This window comes from Rhopalosiphum maidis, chromosome 1, assembly GCF_003676215.2.
Source record: "Rhopalosiphum maidis isolate BTI-1 chromosome 1, ASM367621v3, whole genome shotgun sequence".
Lineage (NCBI taxonomy): Eukaryota > Metazoa > Arthropoda > Insecta > Hemiptera > Aphididae > Rhopalosiphum > Rhopalosiphum maidis.
Genome location: NC_040877.1, coordinates 6,018,885 through 6,039,017, shown reverse-complemented (window position 1 = coordinate 6,039,017; position 20,133 = coordinate 6,018,885). Strand labels below are relative to the sequence as shown.

The 20,133-nt window shown below is 27.3% G+C and overlaps 1 protein-coding gene across 1 annotated transcript; it reads left to right on the top strand.

The window, feature by feature from the left end:
- The first annotated feature begins 311 nt into the window (after positions 1-311).
- On the top strand, positions 312-19,587 carry LOC113555268 (apolipophorins). The gene is made up of 46 exons (XM_026959682.1): positions 312-438; positions 1,150-1,307; positions 2,738-2,806; positions 2,911-3,116; positions 3,202-3,390; positions 3,472-3,621; positions 3,730-3,916; positions 4,101-4,362; positions 4,468-4,633; positions 4,724-5,056; positions 5,295-5,445; positions 5,853-6,069; positions 6,153-6,225; positions 6,295-6,462; positions 6,801-6,986; positions 7,059-7,246; positions 7,697-7,957; positions 8,030-8,226; positions 8,304-9,176; positions 9,239-9,444; positions 9,540-9,734; positions 9,848-10,068; positions 10,132-10,276; positions 10,335-10,488; positions 10,555-10,770; positions 10,838-11,064; positions 11,214-11,393; positions 11,476-11,628; positions 11,698-11,860; positions 11,923-12,119; positions 13,053-13,273; positions 13,340-13,644; positions 13,882-14,009; positions 14,081-14,209; positions 14,285-14,585; positions 14,663-14,871; positions 15,239-15,472; positions 15,543-15,673; positions 15,769-15,941; positions 16,454-16,637; positions 17,221-17,429; positions 18,066-18,187; positions 18,248-18,359; positions 18,534-18,640; positions 19,103-19,320; positions 19,493-19,587. Exons 2-45 carry the CDS (start codon positions 1,241-1,243, stop codon positions 19,292-19,294), a joined length of 8,757 nt encoding a protein of 2,918 aa, XP_026815483.1. The 5' UTR covers positions 312-438; positions 1,150-1,240; the 3' UTR covers positions 19,295-19,320; positions 19,493-19,587.
- Positions 19,588-20,133: the final 546 nt, after the last annotated feature.

Here is a 20,133-nt window from a genome sequence, read left to right as displayed (position 1 = left end):
ATCTCCATTATTTCAGGAGATATCGCAATGGGTAAATCCTCGCGGGACACTCTGTATAAGTACGAATAAATGAATGAAAATAGGAAATTTATAAATAATACGTGCATCATACTGAATTTGAATGTATTTGTTTAATGTATTGTTTTTTGTTGTTGTAGATTTTGCTAATTTATAATTTCAAATTATTTTATTTTATGCGGACGCATAATATTTTCCCGTCAAAATCAATTCTAGATCATGCGCTAGACATTCATTTGTCATAAAATTGTCGTATAAAAAGCTCAAAATGGCAAAATTATGACACTAGTGCATGTGGATCTAACCAGTTTGTTATACTAGCTGTTTTATTTTTCGATAATAATCTAAACTATAATTTTGTTGTTAATATTTTATATAATTAAAGCATTAATTGTGTGTGATTTTTTTATATTTTAAAAGGTAAGTAAATGTGTTTACTAATGATTTATAATTTATCTTAAACAAAACATAAATATACAATTTATTTTTGAAAACTCAATATGAACGCTGTACAGTAGTGTACACTAAATGATAATCCATCTTTATACTTTTTTAACTATACTTATCTATTCTCAAAGTATATTTGTCTATGTTTAATAAACGAAAACAATTTAAATTACCTATATTAGTATTAACTATTAAGTAATTCATCCTATATGCCTACTACCTAAATATGCCTTTGGTTGTTTGTCATTTATTTAAATAATTGGAAAACATTTCCAGTATTTCCACCACAAATACTTTAATTTTCCAATATTATTTAAGTAGGTACTGTCGTACTGACGTACTGTACCTATTGTTATAGTGCTATATCTTTTAGTGTGATATTTTCAGTCTTTAAAATTAATCTGAAATTTGAGTACCCAAATACTTATATATCATTTTTATGTATACGTTTAAATGAAAAATCGTTTTATATTTATGGTAAAATAAAAATATTATTTAATGATACCTTGCCATTACCATGAATAAAACCAAACAAAAGATGTTGTGGTCCATACATATTTTTAATCAATCCGACTAGAAAATGTTGTAAAATTACAAACTTAACTAAATATTACTTTTATCGACAAGTATTATCAGCTTATCGTTGGTGTGGATGCCATTTTAAAATTGACTTCTTGTTTTTAGGAAAGAAAAGGTCGTATCATTTATTTGCTTGATCCATGTGAAACCATAAAATTACGAGAACCAATTTGGTTAAAAACATTCTTGAGTAATCATGAAAACCTTAATAAAGTTATTCCTACTAGCACTAACAGTAGGATTAGCTTTGTCAAGACATTCAAGTAAGTTTTACCTATAATTCAATAATATGATTGAATTTTTGTTAATAAATAAAATAAAATTAACTTAAAATATTTTAAAATTATCTATGGCACGTGTATTGTTTAAATTAATAATCATTCTTTATTGCTGTTTCCATTAGGTACCTTATTTATACATTTATTATAATATACTTATCTTATAATTATTAATATTCAGGCTGAATAATAATGTAGTAGATATATTAAAATTTTTAAATTTAATGTACATATTATGTTAGTACATGTACATATTATTAGTATATATATAGGCATTTTCGAATTGCGTGTACAAATCATTACCAAAGTAAAATTACGTCCATGGTTTTCTTGCGACAGATCTGGTTAGTATAAAATACGAGTGACATACTTATTTAATATTCAGTTAAATTGATCAGATTTTTAAATATCGAACATTTTCAAAAATACAATTAGAATCTACTTAGTAGATATTACAAATATTCGTGTGTTTATAATATTATATTTCAAAATTATTTGAAAACAATTGGGGTTCGAAGTTTATAAAACTAGAACAAAATATTATAATTTGAAATAAACAATTTAATTAAATTAAAAAATAAAAATAGATATTTATTTGTTGATATATAAATAATTGTATATTCAGTTTTTATTTGTAGTAAACTCGGTGTTGTAAAGAATTTTCAAAAAAAAATTATTTTACTTAAATACTTTTTCCTTAAAATATTTCAAATACTATTCAGTTACTTTTGATTATTACCTTGTAGTTTTGTTACTAACATAATAGTTTACATACTATATAGTAGGTAATGTAAATTTATTTATTAAATAATTGTTTATTCTCTTTAAAAACATGATTATATTTTCAAAATTATAGTCCGCCATGCTGGTTCTTTTTTTGTTATGATCACTCCGCTCACGTTGAATAAAAATCCATTGCATATTTTTTCGAAAAAATAAATTAAAACTATTACAAATACCTATAGACCATAAGTATTGAATACAAAACAAAGTACTTATTTAAAATACTAACTCGATTTACAAACGGTTTTTTTATTTTATAATAAATAGATAATTTTATATAAATGAATATGTGCATACACATAAATAGGTACAGCAACCAATCTAGATTTAGTCCACAGAAAATTGAATGGTCAGCGATTAATATAGCAATATTTAACACACGTACCCCGAAAAACAATTTTTATACGCCGTTTTTTTCCTTCATCTTTTAGTTGTTTTACCTTTAGTAATGTTCTTTAACCGACATATTTTGTAAACCAATTTTTCCAAGTTATTATTTAATTGTAAGCTGTATTTTATCGTTCACGAAGTTGAATGTAGCATAAAATTAAAATATATAAAAATATAAACTCATTAATGTCTTATACGTAGAATAATTGAAATTAAGATAAGTTAATTTTGTTCATATTCAGTTCCTTTGCAAAGTGAAATTACGACGGATTACGAAGAAAGTGCAATATGTTCCACAGAATGTACTGAAGGTTCGTAAACTTATCGAAATATGCTTTATATTACTCTATCATAGTCACCGCATATAACGTCGGCGGATTGGTAGTGAAAAATAAACTATAAAATGAACTTTTAGGAATTTCAAATGGCAATGTATTGTTTGACGAGAATAGAAAATATGTGTATATGTTCAGCGGTAAGACCACTATTATCGCTCCGACCGGCACCAATGAGGGTATATCAGAAGTATCGATCAAAGGAAGAGCCAATATCATCGGGACACAAAAATGTGGCGCCATCCTTTATGTTAAGCAAATTGAAATAACTCAAGGAGGATCGAAGGTTAGCTTATTTTCATATGCCACGAGTATTATTTTTCGCGAAACTGCAGAATCATCACGAGTAATTGTTTTATATTTTGGCATAGACTTATGGTAAAGGCGACTTAAAGGAACTAGAAGGCAATCCAATTCTGTTTTCTTATAATAACGGAAAAATCGGTCAGAATTTCTGTTCATTACCACGTGATTCTACCGCCTCGTTGAATTTCAAACGAGCAATTCTATCAGCATTGCAAGTGTCCTCGGTACAAGAAAATCAAAAAGATCTTTTTGAGGTACCTATTTTTGTTCTATGAATTATCTTTATTATAACAAGCATGTATGATTCAGTAATCATAATTAATATTATATTATAGACTGATATTCAAGGGACGTGCAATACTACATACTATCCATGGACATCGTCGGACTCGCAATTTACAATAACGAAGGATAAAGATCTCACACAATGTACAGGACACGACAAAATAAATTTATTAGGATTGTCATCGACACAATCGTATCCGGTCAGAATACAATTTATTACATATATAAAATACAACCTATACAATTAACACATTACAAAGTTAAGTTATTGATTTATTAAATAATTTGTTTTAAATGTTCTTATACAGATTTATAAAGATTCTCCGTTCTCAACAGCAGTTCAAAGTTCTGAAATCAAAATAAAAGAGTCCACATTAGTATCGGTCGCCAACAAAGAGACTTTCCTCTATCAACCGCTTAGTGCAATAGATGTAGTAACTAAAATCATGGTTTCCATGACCATTCAATTAGCAAAAATGTCAACGTTTCGCCCTCGTAAGAAAAATTATCTTTATATTCCTATTTTCACTTTTTAATACTTACACACGTACACACACACACACACATACACACGTACATGCACAAACACATACGTATACATAGTACATACACAAGACACAAACGTACATTAATACGTTAAGCATATATTATTGTATAACGTTTTTGTTTTTTCTTTTAGCTGATTTAAGCCGTCTGTCAAAAAGCCGATCTATTATGTTTGAAAACCCAACTGCAATGATTGGATTGGCAGATGTGGACGCGTTAATTGCTGCAACCAAATTGGCTTTGACTAAACTCGAGCCAATAGTCGACATGGACGGTGCTAATAGTTTTTCAAATTTAATACAATTATTAAAAGTGGCAAAGAAGGACGACATACTTTCTACATTCCAGATGATAAAGAGCGGTAGCGATGGATTTGAGGATAACAACGTAGCGGAGTATGTTGATAAAATTTTAAAAAATACATATGATTTAATATATTATTTAAAATAAAATTAATATGTTTAAATCACTATTGTAACACGTTAAAAATACTCTTGTAGGGACATTTTCATAGATGCACTAATAGCTGCTAATAGTGGTGAATCTATTGAAGCTGCTGTAGAACTCATAGATAGTCAACAATTAAGCGATTCATTAACTATTTCTTGGTTTAATAACTTGGCAAACGCGAAAAATCCCACCAAAGAGGCAGTGGTCAAAGCATCAGTAAATCTATTTAAATATTTTTTATATTTCACTTGCGTATTATTGTTAAAAATAAAACTGAAATCGTAAAAATGTTATTATTATTTATAGAGCTTGCTCAGTGACAGAGCTCTAAAAGAGGGCTATCTTGGAGTTGGCGCTTTGTTAAGACAATACCTACAAGACACTCAAGATTTTAATAGTCCTGAAGTAGCAAATACTTTAAATAATCTGGGAAATCCGTTAAAGAAAGTGGGTTATGGTTCATTATCAGCTAACGACGAAGATTTAATTATTGCTAGTCTAAGAAGTATCGGCTATGTTCAATATATAAATAATGATCTAGAAGATTTGATTATTCAGATTACTATGGATAAAAATACTATTCAAAGGATTAAAGCAGCATCATTAGCTATGCTTAAAATCTATGCTAAAAATTCAAAGGTACGCATATGTTATAGATTTAAATCGTGGTCCATCGTCCATATGCGTTAAAATATCACAGTAAATTAAATTTATTCCACCCCTTTTCATGAGTCAAATACACCTATATCGTAAGTTAATTATGTTAGCAAATTAAGGTAGGTATAATTATTTGATTGATTTCGACAACAATATTTTATCTATAAGTAATAAAATCGGAAATTTTAAATCTTTATAGTTAATTACATTTTATATTTAGGTGGAGAAAGCTTGTGAAAACATTTTTACCGATACCTTGGAGGATTCCGAACTACGTATTTTAGCGTTCAAAGTATTTGCCATTAATCCAACCAACTCTAAAGCATCTGTTATAAAAGATGTATTAGATGACAAAAACACCCAACTTCAAAGTAAGATAAATAAAAAAACCGATTTAATCATTTGATCGAACATTATTGTTTTAGATTTAATTTTAATTTAGTTCATTTTTAAGATAATATAAAACAACCGATAATTAATATTACTTACTTTTTTATATTATGCTAAACTTTTTAGTCCATAATGATATATATATGCACATAACAATTAAGTACATTATTTTTACCAATTAACATAAATAGAATGCGAGAATCCATTACTATGACCACAGAAAAATGTGAGTTTGCAAATGGTTAAAACTTAATAAACTTATATTTATCCTATAATATGTAAAAATAACTCATAAATGCTTAATATTTTTTTTAATTGTAATACGTTTATATTAATAATATTTAAAAAATTAATATAATTACGGTTATAATAATTGTTTTCATTTTAGTCCGAGCTTACTTACTCAGCTACTTGAGTAACTTGCAGACTACCGCAGACGAAGATAAACTAGACCAAAAACAATTTTATGAAGGCATTATGACTAAGTCATCAAAAAAACCACTCAATGATATTTTACGTTACTCGCAGAAATTGGAGTATTACTATCAATGTCCTTTACTACATAGTGGATTTTTGTTGGACGGAGAAGTTATTTATTCTTATAAGTAATACAACATTATACCTATTACAGTATAACTATTAACTTCATTTGAAAGTTCTATAATTAATCATATATTTTTTTAAAAAGAACATTTTTGGCACGGTCTTCTTCTGCATCACTTAAAACGTACATGTTTGGACGTAAATATGATGTTTTTAATGTAAATATTATAATACTAAATATATAAAAATATAATTCATTATAATAACTAATTCTCATTATAATTTAGATTGATGTTCGTTTTGAAAATTTGGAACCACTACTGGAAAAACTATTTGGACCCGAAGGATATTTTGCAAAAAGTAAAGGATCTACTTTTGATGATGTTAAAAATTATGTAACTCAGGCAATAAATTATGCTAAGAATAGCGTAGATTCTGAATCGTATTCTAAACAAGTAAGTCATTTATAGGTAATATATCAGTATACTCTTATAATTATTAATTCAAACATTTTTATTTTTTAAATCTTTATTCGGTCACGTGTTCAATGCCTTTTTTCACGAACCATATATTATCTAGGCATTATATAAAATTGTATTTTTAAGTATCTAACCATTTACCATAAATATTATAAATTATGATCAAACATAAAATAGTTAGATTTTAAAAAGATTTCTTTAAAAAAAACTTTAAAATTTTCTGCTAAACGTTATATAGTATAAATATATACCTACCAGAATAAGTGTGTAATATTTATTATGGATAAAAATTATATTAATTACTGCTTTTGCAGGATTGTGAAAATATTCCTGAAGAAGAAATGAAAAAAATGTATATTGATATTGCACTGAAATTATTCGGAAACGATCTTGGTTGGTTTACATTCCAAGGAAATGAATGTCAAATTACTTATCAACATATAATTGATGTTATACTTAAAAATTTTGATAATTCTATAACTGAAAAAAAGAGCATAGAAGTAAATAATTATTTTAAAGTTTTTTTAAGTTAAATATCTATTTTACCATTAAATAATCAAACATATGTTTAGCTGAATATAAGGAAACAAATACCAATCGTCGATTTCGAAAATAAGTACGCAACATGTTCCGGACTTCCAGTATCCTTAAAAATCCAAGCTACCTCAGCTATTAAATTTGATATAGCTACTACGTTCGACTTAGAAAGTTATTTTAAACATCCGGAAAATTCAAATTTTGCACTCAAACTTATACCTAGGTACGTATTCAAGACTTGTTATAATAAACATACAAATGTATCTTATTATATAATATTAGCCAAATACTTTAGCATATCATATCTATCTTAAATCTAACTCATGACTACATTTAATATTTGTGAAATTAACCTTTCTATCAAATTTGAGAGTGATTTTCATTTATGAATAAATCAATAAAATGTTCGCAGTTTTCATTAAAACTATGATATTTATGATCCAAACAATTCAACTTAACTAGTTAACCAATATTATGTGCACCACTGTGATTATTATTATTAACAAATTTAAGACGGCTCGCGGCTGTTGTTTAGTTCATATTATATCATGAAATTAATTTGCTCATTTTAAGAATTGGACTAAAAAATTAAATAAGATATATATATTATATAATTGATATCTAATTGATTGTTATGAATTATAGCTGATGAATTTATAACAATTATTTTCAGTGGTTCACTTGATTTTAACTCTTTATTGACAATCGATGGATATACTGTTGATGTCGGATATAAAGTATCGTCCTCACTCCATACTTCTACAGGATCTGATTTTTCGTTAGAGATGGTTCAAAATCGAGGTTTCCAAATGGTTTATGGACTTCCTTTGGATGTCATGGATATACTGACTATAAAATCTGGAGCTTATTCAATAGTACAAGAAAAGGGAAGTCAATCGATTGAAATACCTCTTTCGTCTACAGATGTTGAAACGTAATATATTTGCGGAAAATACAATAAAATATTTATTTAAAAATACATAGATGTTAACAATTTCATTTCTAGGAAATCATATACAAGAACATTTGATAAATTTAAGGATACTTCAGGGTTATCGTTTTACATTAATTATGATTGTCCGTGGAATGGAGAATTAAAATCTTTACTACCATTTTCAGGTCCATCGTCATTTTCTTTAAAAATTTTGAAAGTTGATGAAAATTTAACTAAATATGTTGTGAAAGGAAATTACGACTTTAACTGTAAGTGTACTTATAATATATAATTATCAGTTATTCGTTCATCAACCAATTAATAATTTATTATAATTATTTCATAGCACCAATCCTAAAATATATTAAGTTCATATTTGTTACACCGGATGCAAACATCAAACGTGGTTTGGAGTTAGTTGTCGTTTATGATACTAAAGCACATAAAAAAATATTAGCAGAGTTTAAAACTCCATTCACTAAAAAAATTCTGCAAGGTACATTAGTTAATTCTGACGAACAAAAAACCATAGAAGTTAAATATATTGATGGTTCCCAGCACATTTTTAATGCTGGAGTAAAATGTGAAACAGTGGATGCTGAAACAATAAAATATTCACCAATATTCGAAGCTAAATACTCTACAGAAGTAAGCACTAAAAAACACAGACATCATCTTTTACCTGTGTTTGACATAGAAGGGTACGTTCTCGTGAAACATAATACGAATCCTGAAAGTAATTATCCAACGAAATTAACTTTAAGAGACATTGCTGTTGTTACTACAAAGAGCAGACATTCTTTACAAGGGTCGTTTACTTTTGAAAATAATGAAATATCAGGGGATGTTAGTTTAACTGCTAATAGTCTTACTATTAATATGAAGGGACTTCTTAGTGGAGATTATCCGATTTTCAAAATGAACTTACATTTAGATATGACTAGAAACGAACAAGCCAATCAGCAATTAGAAACTGATGAAAGCTATGATAATAAACCAACTTCCAAATTCATAGCTTTACTACGCAAAGTTAAGACTTTAAATTTACTCACATCCCATGAACTTCACATTGAAGCACCATATGTATTCTTAAGTAATCATTATATCCGCTTGGATGATGATTATTTAGAAGCAAATTGTGACATACTAATTGAAAACAATGAACCCACAATACACGGAAACATTTCGGCTTCCAATGTTCTCGATTTGGCATTTAATGGTAAGCAGTTTTATGGAATAAATGGTTGTGCTTTTATTAACTATATGCTATCATGTTCAAAGGTAATATCACTGTTCTGCCGATAACTGAAGATACAGGACTATTTATTCGTGGAATTTTAGAAAATTCTCTTGTTTCGGACTCATCAAATACTGGATATAGAGATTTTAAATATGTTCAAAATAAGAATAAAAAAGGTAGTTATTTTGAATTTAATTCAGAATATCCGCAAACATTTGGAAAATATCATATTAATACAGAACAACAGGTTGGCATATACTTCTTTTATCTTATTAATATTAAACAGACTACTTTTAATATATTGCTCTACATTTTAATTTTTTTATTTTTTTTTTTATTTAGTTTACGGATAATTTTTACAAGTATACTCTTCATTATGATATCCACGATGGTTCCACATTTACGATCGATATGAATGTTTTAACAGATGATATTGCTTTTAATATTAACTACGATTCACCCAATCCTGAATATAAGTCTTATATGATAGTACATGGTTGGTTAGAAGCAAGAAACACGTATGCAATCGATACAAATGTATGTTTTAATATTTACCAAAACATTCGACCGATTATTTTTGAAGATAAAGAGAGAATGAAAGAGAATAGGTACTTTAAAAAATAAATAAATTATAACTTTTTACTTTACAGGTCTTATGGCCTGGTGATCAAAATTCAAACTATTTGAATGCAACTGGAAAAATACTTTTAAATGGACGTCAAATTCACATGAATGGAAACATTGATTTTCCATTAGCACATTTGGTAAATGTCCGATTATCAGTAAAGAGTAAACCTGACCCCGAAATTGAAGATGGTGGATTCGCTTCAGTTCGCTACATATCTAATAATGAAGTTTTATTATCTGAAAAGTAAGTATTTTGACATTTTATTATTATATAAGATAAATAATTCTGAATGAATAATTATAAAAGGTTCAAGTATAAATTAACACTAAACGATGATGAATTTTATGTATCTGGAGAGAGTATTCCCGATAAATCACAGAATGTCAAACCTATTAGTTTTGAAATAATGTACAAAAATTACATTGATGAACAATACTCTACTGGAAAACAAGTATTTATAACGACTAGTTCTATCTAGACATAATTTAAACATTATTATATTCTTCTAGATCGCGTACAAAATTGCACTGGAACAAAATAATCAGCAAATTCTATACCAAAAACTTTTGCAAGTCACTAACCGCGCGCTTAACTATAGACAAATACACAAAATAGATGATGAAGAACAAAACATAAATATGAACTTAGAATATGATATAATAAGTATAGATTAATAATAATAATAATAAAAAATATTTATGAATAGTAAAAATAATTATTTTATTTTAGGTTTATACGACTGGTCTTATAATTTAATATTTAAAGTAAATTCCCCGAGTATTTTCCATTATTTGACTAATGATGACCAAAATGTATTAGAATTTAGATCTTATATAAAATTTGGTAATTACTCATTAGATGAAGACCATACTCTTCAAATTTATTCATCAGACGTTTTAACTGACTCGTATGAACTTAAATGGTTTACAAACTATGAAAAAACAGGTTGGATCTTATACATTTTCTAAATTTATAAACATTATATTTTACTGAAAATAATATTATTTTTTAGCATTCAAGTTTTTGTATAAGCAGCGAGAAATAAGAGGTTTAGCGCATTATAGCTTAGACCATATAAAAGGAGGATATAATTTGAATTATGAGGGACAACTTTGGTTAGACTATAAAGAAGACTCAAATTCTGAAAGCTCCTTGTCAATAAATAGTCATTATTCACTTGAGGATGGACTTTCTGCAGCCAGTGACATAAAAATATATGTGCCATTATTTAATAATAAGGTAACATAAAAAAAATTAATTTAATGTAGGTAAAAAATGAAAATCATTGTTCTTACAACTTTTTACCAAATATATAAAGAAATTATAGTAACTTAATTCATACCTACGTATAAAAATTTAAAAAACCAATGAAATATTAAATATTTTAGGAAATGGGTGTCAAAACCGATGTTCAGATGTTAAAGAGTTGGGAAAATCCTTTGAATATACTATTAGAACTTGACATTTTCTCTTCTACAAAGCAAACATTAAAACTTCATACTAGTTTGAATAGAGACATTCAAGATAGTGGAGTTTTATATTCTGCCTCTTTAGAAGCTGAAAGCGATGTAAGCATATTAAGCTATATTAATTTTTACGTTTGAAATAATAATTGTCATATAATAATACCGTACTATTTTTTTTATTTAGGGTATGAAATTGGATTATGCTGTAAAAGATTCTTTATATATTTCAAGTGAAAAATGGGGAAAATATTTAGATGTACGTTTCGTTGACTCGAATAATACTGTTAAACCTATTCAACTACATTTTGAATTAGTGCCTAAAGGATTTACTAATAAAGTTTGTATTCCTTTATTTGTATTACTAAGAAATAGCTTATGAATATTAATTTTATTTTTTTGTATATAGATTAATATTTTTGATATTGCCGTGATCGATGTCGATTCGTCAATTATGGTCAAAGACGGAGTTTTGAATACACGTTCAAACATACATTACAATGAACGTCCATATTCCTTTGAATTGTCGCTAACCGCAAATCCAAGTTTCAAATTCATAATGGGATGGGAAGGTATGTACTACCTTAAGATGAGATAATTCATTCTGAATGTAAATTATGTATATCTTTATTAGATAAAAAGGGAAGTCACGAACAGCTGATGGTCGACGGTTCTATTGTTATGGATGAATCGGCCGTTATTAGTGCTACTCGTGTTCAAAACAATGGCAATGACGTTATACCTGTGGGATACGTTAAAAAATCGTTAAACGAAGAAAATTGGTGGGAAACAAATAACCATTTGAGTACAGAACAAACTAATGAAATTTGGGTATGTACATATAATATACGTTATAGATTTTTTTTTTAAAACTACGCGGAATAATCATTTTATGGATGTTACAATTATATTTTATATTTTTTATTATTTTTTTTTTGTATTTTTTGTTTTGGAACAGTAACGATTTTTCAATTTTCAACTTCAATATTTTTATTAGTAGGTAATTGAATCTAATAGGTACTTAGGGGGTTAAGAGTGAAAAATAAATGATTTCTTAACAATTAAGACTATTAATTATATTAACATTTATATAAAGCTATATACAATTTTAAAAATATTTGAACTAATATTAAGTTATTTATAGTTGTTTGATTTATTTTTTTAAATATTGATAAAAAAAAAAATTAGGATTTTCCAAAAATGGAAAATGCTACACAAGTTTTCCTTTAAGTAATTGATTAAAAATATTATAAATACATCATAAGAACGATCTTTTTTTTATAAGCGTTTGAAGTTCAAATGTTGACAAAATCTTATGTTTAAACGAAGAATGATTTTTAGTCATTTTGTTCTAATTTAAAAATATACATGGGGACTTAAACTTTTACATATATTATTGTATTTTACTGTAGGTACTAGGTACACGTTTTGTAATTACATATTTAAAAAATATTTAAATTCATTTTAAACTATTGCCTATTTTTTATTTTTATTATTATATAGTGATTTTGTATTGATTAAAAAGTTAGTACCAATAATATATGATATAAATATATTATCCAGAAACATTAATTCAACCAATCGTATTAATATTTACTAATAATAAATGATTGAAAAATAAATTACTATTGAAGCAATATAAATATACATACAATGAATAAATGAAATATACTTAGACTAACAAACCATTTTGGCTCAGAATCGTTTTTTTTTATTCTATAATATTTTTATTTAATAAGTAATTATACAATTCTTATATTCTAGCAATCATTAAAGGGACAATTTATTGAAATATTTATAAATGTACACAGTAATATAAAAAATATAATTGATGTTGCCAAACAACAGCGTAAAGTACGCTTCTATGAAGCAAGAAAAGCTCAACCACAATATCGTGCATTGGTAAATTATACGTGCGACGAGTTTAAACAAATACTTCAAGAAGTATTGGATGATGATTATTTACAAAAAGTACCAATGTTGATGTAAATTTGAAAAAATATAGTATAATACATTTTATAGGTAAATTAATGTATTTTATCTGCTTATAGACAAAATACCATAGAAGCCGTATTTTCCGATGTTATTGATTTTATTGATCAAAACGGCCACTACTTCAGAGACTCGATTAGATATTTAAATAGACAAATGGAAATTTATTTAAAGAAAATATACAAGTATTATTCAGAACAAGCAAACATACTCATGAATAAATTGGCGCGTGATATTGATGAATTAATCGACCAAGTGAAGCTTACTATACGTGACATATTAAGACAGTTAAATCTATATACTGATGAACCAATGAATGATATGCAATCATCAGAACCTCGTTCGGTTAAAGAGTACTATGATAGTAAGATATTTTTTATTGAGTGAATTTATTTTAAAAATGTGTTGTTTATTGGTTTAATAATAATTTATAATCAAAATTAGTTGGTACATAATATTAAAAATTATTATTTACTTTATGATTTCACTTTAAACCATATAGTTTTTAATTTAATTAAATGTACAACAAACTGTGCCTCATCACAGATAATTCGTATGAAGACTCAAAAATTAATTATATTCTGTTTGTTTTCTTAATTAGGTATTATGGATAAACTTATGAAAGCAATCGAGGGACTTGAAGATAAAATAAATAACATTAAAGACTTAGCAGAAGATTATATCAAGAGTTTATCGATTTATGACCAGTTACAAGATAAAATTGAAGAAGTAAAATATTCTAAGACTAAAATAAAATCTATGATTGTATTCATATATTTTATAATGATTATTATTTATAGTTAAAATCATATCCTTTCAAAGAAAAATTATGGGAGGAAATACATAAATATTTGCAAGAACTAGAAAAGTCAGCTCCAACTATAGATTTTGCTAGTTTTATCAAAGCTTTAGATAATTATATAAATAATGTAAGTATTATGTGTATATAGCTATATTATATGTATGCAATTTATATTTATAATTTTAATTTAATCGTATATTAGGTCATTCATGATATACCGGTGAGCCAGAGAGATATAATAACCCTAAGGAATAAAGGACTTATAGTTGTGAAGTCAATGATATTTGATTTCTCCAATTACGTGGATCATGAAAGAGCAATGAATATTTATAATGCATTACGTAAACTTACTAACTTTGGCCAGACTATTCTTCACATAGCCTCACCGAACACATTCCCATATCCAACCAGTGATAAACCTTTATTATTCGAATTCAATGAATATAATATGCAGTTGTATCATAAATATGCGAATCCATCGAATTTAATACCACCGTACGATGGTAATGTATACAAATTGGTTTTTAAAATGTACTCAAAATTATTAACTCACACTTCATATATTTTGTCGTTCGTACAGTACAAAGTGTTATTATTGACTCCACCAATATAATCACATACAATGGTCAACCCTACAGCTTTATGCCAAATACTGGATGTTATACGTTGGCTGAAGATTATGTAAACAATAAATTTTCAATACTTGCCTATTACGAGAATAACATTTTAATAAAATTATCGATTTCAACCTATAATGGCGAAACATATGAACTACTTCCTGGAGGAAGTGTAAGTAAAAGAATAATTATTAACCTTGTATATAAAATACTGCTGTCACCAATTTACATAAATAACATAATAGGTAAATACTAAACAGAATATAATACACGGAAACATTATTTTTTTTTAAATTATATATTAAACAACGTTCAAATCAACATTTTTATTTAATGAAATATTATTTAATATCTAATCAGTCTTGTGTACAAATACCTAGCTCAAATTAAATTAATGAATATTTTTTTTCTCATCACGCCCGAGATTAATCTTTTTTTATTGCTATTTGTAATATTATTAGTTTTTATTAACAATATATAGATTCTTAAATCTTAATGATGATCAAATTTTAGTTTCTAATTTTAAATAATATTAACAGATCACTGTAAATGGTAAAGATGCTGATTTTCCACTTATCAATGACAATTTAAAAACCTGGAAGGATGTTTATTACTTTGAAATCGACATTGCTGTTGGTGTCAGTATTAAATGCACTTTGGATTTCAACATTATTCAAGTATTTATTAATGGATACTATTATGGTCAAGTGCGTGGTTTACTAGGATCAATGTATCAAGAACCTAAATTTGATTTCAACCTTCCTAACGGAGAAGTAAAATATGATTAAAAAAAAAAAATCAAACGTTAAATTTGTATTATTTGAAATTTTATTTTTATAATAGTTATCCAATGACATGGCATCGTTTTTGTCGGCGTACGGACAATCTGGAAACACCGAACCGACTAATATCGATTTACTACAAACCGATCAACCACTATGTTCCAGTTTGTTTTCTGGAAAATCTTCTTTAAAGTAGATATATAATTCATAAATTAATATAGTTAATTACTTACTGCAGGTAATAGAAACGTATGTGATAATTACATACAATTTTTTTTTGTACTTAGACCGTTTTTCCAAGCAATTTCACCAACAGCGTATAGAACGATTTGCAACCAAATCGTTTCTTCAGCTACATCTGAGCAAGATAGTTTGGATAAGGCTTGTTTAGTGGCAAAAGCTTTCGTAAGCACGGCCAGACAAAACTTTATGTCAAATTGTGATATTCCAGATATGTGCAGTAAGTATTTTCAAGTACATCGTGGTCCTTATTAATGTACCTAACATTTGTTCTTAAAAAGTGTGTATTAAAATTATTGAGCATCTAGTATAATTTTTACTTTAGTGTAGATACTTATTAGGTAAAGCAAAAGATACATATTTTTTCTCGTGGTAAATATAAAAATATTTCAATATAATCATTTGTTTACATGCATGCTGTGACACTGCGATATTGCAATAAATATTTCAACCTAGTCGGATGCCTTTTATTCATAATCAAAATTAGTCATTTATGACGCTGGTTTTCAATTAATATTAATCTAAACATTCATATGTATAGTGTATGGTGTATACAGTATCAATATAATAATAAAACTTAGTGTATTTTAGTGAGCGTCTCATAAATAATAATCTAGATGATAGGTACTCTGTGGTTTTAATAATTATAGAAATTATAGGTGTTTATAATAATACACTTGTAGATACGTGTGTCTTAAATTATCAATGTCATTTTTTTTACTTATAATATAGTAACGACATCGATACACGAAAGAACGATAGATGCGACGACGAATGTCCAAATATCTGAACCAAATGACGTAGCAGATGTAATGATTTTGTTCGAAGAGACCGTAGAAATTGAACAAACATTTTCGAAAATGTTGAATCCTTTCATGAAAAAACTTACAAGCAATTTTAACAGTAAAGGAATAAAGTAAATATGATTATAATAATGTTATAACATAAGGCGACAAGGCGTTATGTGCCTTCACACTGTATTGTGTGATTCGAGTTGAAATATATTCAACTTATAATAGGTAATGAGTTACCAACGTATTGATTATACAGCGTATAGGCATCACGTATTAAGTTAGTAAAAGTGTGATAAATATTGTTACTATAATATATATACCCCTGGTAAGTTATTGAAGTATTTCAACGTTTTTGTCAAAAAAGTGTTATGTAAATGTATGTATGTCGTACCTATGTTAATATTTATTTTTTCAATCGTAAAATTATTAAAATCACTACATGACGTTTAACCGTCTCCGATAAGATATTTTTTTACACCACCATTCACCGTTGTGGGTCTATTTCCGACATCTCCAAAATTAATTTAATATTTCTCGTGTAAAACTTTATTTTACGTGTATACTTTTTCAATTTTCATAAAATAATTAATTTATAAGCTGCAACTAATAAGTATTTAGCAAATAAACTAAGTAAAACGAATTAACTATAATGAGAATCATTTAAAAACAACTTTAAATTTACTAAATTATTGTTCTAAATTTTAGTGACGTCAAATTTATTATTGTTGGGTACTCTGGAAAAAGTACAGATTCTGAAGTGCATATGTATGCAACTAATGATGATACTGGCTATACAAAAATAATGAGTAACATGCCGGAATGGACATCAGACGCTCAGACTACCACTACTGACGATGACGTAGAAACAAGTAGTCTGCAATCTCAGTTGATTTATTCGTTTAAAAAAGTTATGGGTAAGATGCGTAATATATATTATGTTATTTTTGGACTCTAATTAAGAATATAATTTATTTTAAATTGTTATCGAAAAAAATATATGGATAATATATTATATACGCGATGACACACAGATACATAGTTATACTCAAGGGCTTATACAAAAGAGTTCAATCCCCCCCCCCAAAAAAAAATTGTTTTATTATGTTGCGGCACAATTTGTATTGCTATATTTCGTAAACCCCCCGAAATTTTTTTTTGTATACGTACTTAGTTAGACTAATACAATTATTTCCACCATATACCCATATTTAATAACATACTGTATATAAGTCTTCGTTTAAATAATTAAAATGTTAAGTACATCCAGAGCCGTACCGTTAAGATTTGTCGCCCAGGGCAAAATTAAAAATATTCGCCCGCTATTTTATTTATCATTATGCATTTCAATTTTTTTTTGGCACCCCCTTTAAGCCATGCGTCCGGGGCGTATGCCCCCTAGCCCCCCCCCACGGCACGGCTCTGAGTAAACCTGTGGTAAATAAATTGAGGCTGTATAATAATACGTTAAATCGATGAGAATGTATGAAAGAGATATGACTTTATCGGAGTATCGGACTGCGGCACAAATATATTTATGATTTTACTTTCAGGTCAAAATTCAAAAGACAAAGCGTACAAACTTTCGGCCGACTATCCGTACAGAGCGAATGCTATTAAAGTCGTCTTGTCCGTAGCACAATCTCTATACGATGCCCAAAGTCCCATTATAGGCGTAAGTACTTAAGTAAAATATTACGATAATCGATCAAAAGTATACCATTTTGTACTACAGGTATCTCAGTATACGTTCAACTACGTAACGTCATGCTATACGAAACAAGGCATTTCCTTTTATCTGATTGCTCCCATCAATTTGAGTGATAATTCGGATGATGGAATATTCGGTGAGTATCTTTCGTGTTTAAGTAGTAACATAATAATTATGATATTATATTGTGTGTGTGTGTGTGTGTATATGTATATATACATGTTCATTATATACATACAATATATATGATATAACCTGTTAAGTAGAAGAAACAATAATTTTTAGTGGTTATAATGTGTTATTTTTTCAGGAGCGAGTGGTGTGAACACCATTTACACAGTTTCGTCGCCGAATGGTAAATCCAGCGACAATGAGTATACTTATAACAAATCAATAGAGACGAATTTGGTGTTAATGGTTAGTAAAATGAAATTAGAGTATAATAAATGAAAATAAAGTAGGTAGTAGCGTTTTCCGGAATTCCCATAGGGAAGGGATAATATTTAAAAGTCATAATTACTAACCAGTAGGTGTAAATGTAATTCATTCAAAAACGGTTAAATAGTTAAGTAAGTAAAAAAATGTATGCATAAAAAATCAAACCATGACTGAAGGCTAAAATAAATATTGATTTTTTTTATTTTAAACAATTGTTTACACTACAACAATGTATATACTTATTATACCTAATTATAATTATATTATTTAAAATATTAAATTTGGAAAATTCAAGGCCCATAATTGGTTTACCCCAGTAAATTCATCCACTCTCCCCGAGAATGCCGTTAAATGAGACGATATTAAATTTTACGTACTATGTATGTACTTTATTACACTACTATCTGTACCTAACCGTTATGATTTTTTTGTGTTTCATAGACAAGTGGTACCATGTATGATTCTCGGACTTTCACCCAAATCACGAATTCACAATTAAAGATTTTCTTGCATTCGATATGCAAGACCATAGTAGGTACATCCGTTAGCGATTCAGTGGTCGAGAAGAGTTGTTCTAGTTCATTATACAACGGAGTGATGCCATACGCGAAATGCGTTGTCGTCACAAATTGATCTATGAAAAACAGAGTTATACAAAGGTAACGATATTTTTTACTTCTCAATAAAAGTGTTGTTTGTAATCGTGTTAACTTTTAACGTAACTACACGTGTCTATATCGGATACTGGATACATCCGATTATCGTGTAGTGCAGTTGTCTTCAAAAATCGTTTAATATAGTGTATTAATTGTTTTTATTTTCATTTTACAGTCTTACAGATTACGCAACGTGTTTTGGTCAAATAAAATATTTAAGCCAACAATTATATATTATTTTTTAAATCAAAAATATGTATTACCAAAAAACAAAAAAAAATGTTAAAAGTTATTATAATTATTATTATATTAGTATTTTACTGTCATAGTAGTTATTACTATTATATTTGTTAATTATTATTACGTACTACGAAAAAAATATAAAATATTTAAACGGCATTGAAAATTAGTAACGATTTATTCATGAACAATCACTATTCCTAATGTCTAAATATACGTTGAAAAAGTGTTGATATTATAATTCAAAATTCAAATATATGAATAACTGTAGACAGCACAAATTGTTCATCAATAAATATTTATTTATTACCATTCTTTAGATTGGATATAAATTTCAAAATATTTTGACATTTTAAATTGTTTATCTTTTTGTTAGATTTATGTATAATTAAAAATTTGTTCGTGGGTTAAAAAAAAATTGAAAATTTATCATAAGGTGCTGTTGCTGAGTATTACAAGTTACTCGTCTCCTACTTGTATGACAATGTATGTGTACCTACTGTAATTACTCTTCAATTTTTTGCCTGTCCAGCACCGGGCACGTATACAAGATTTTTTATTCAATACCATTAATAA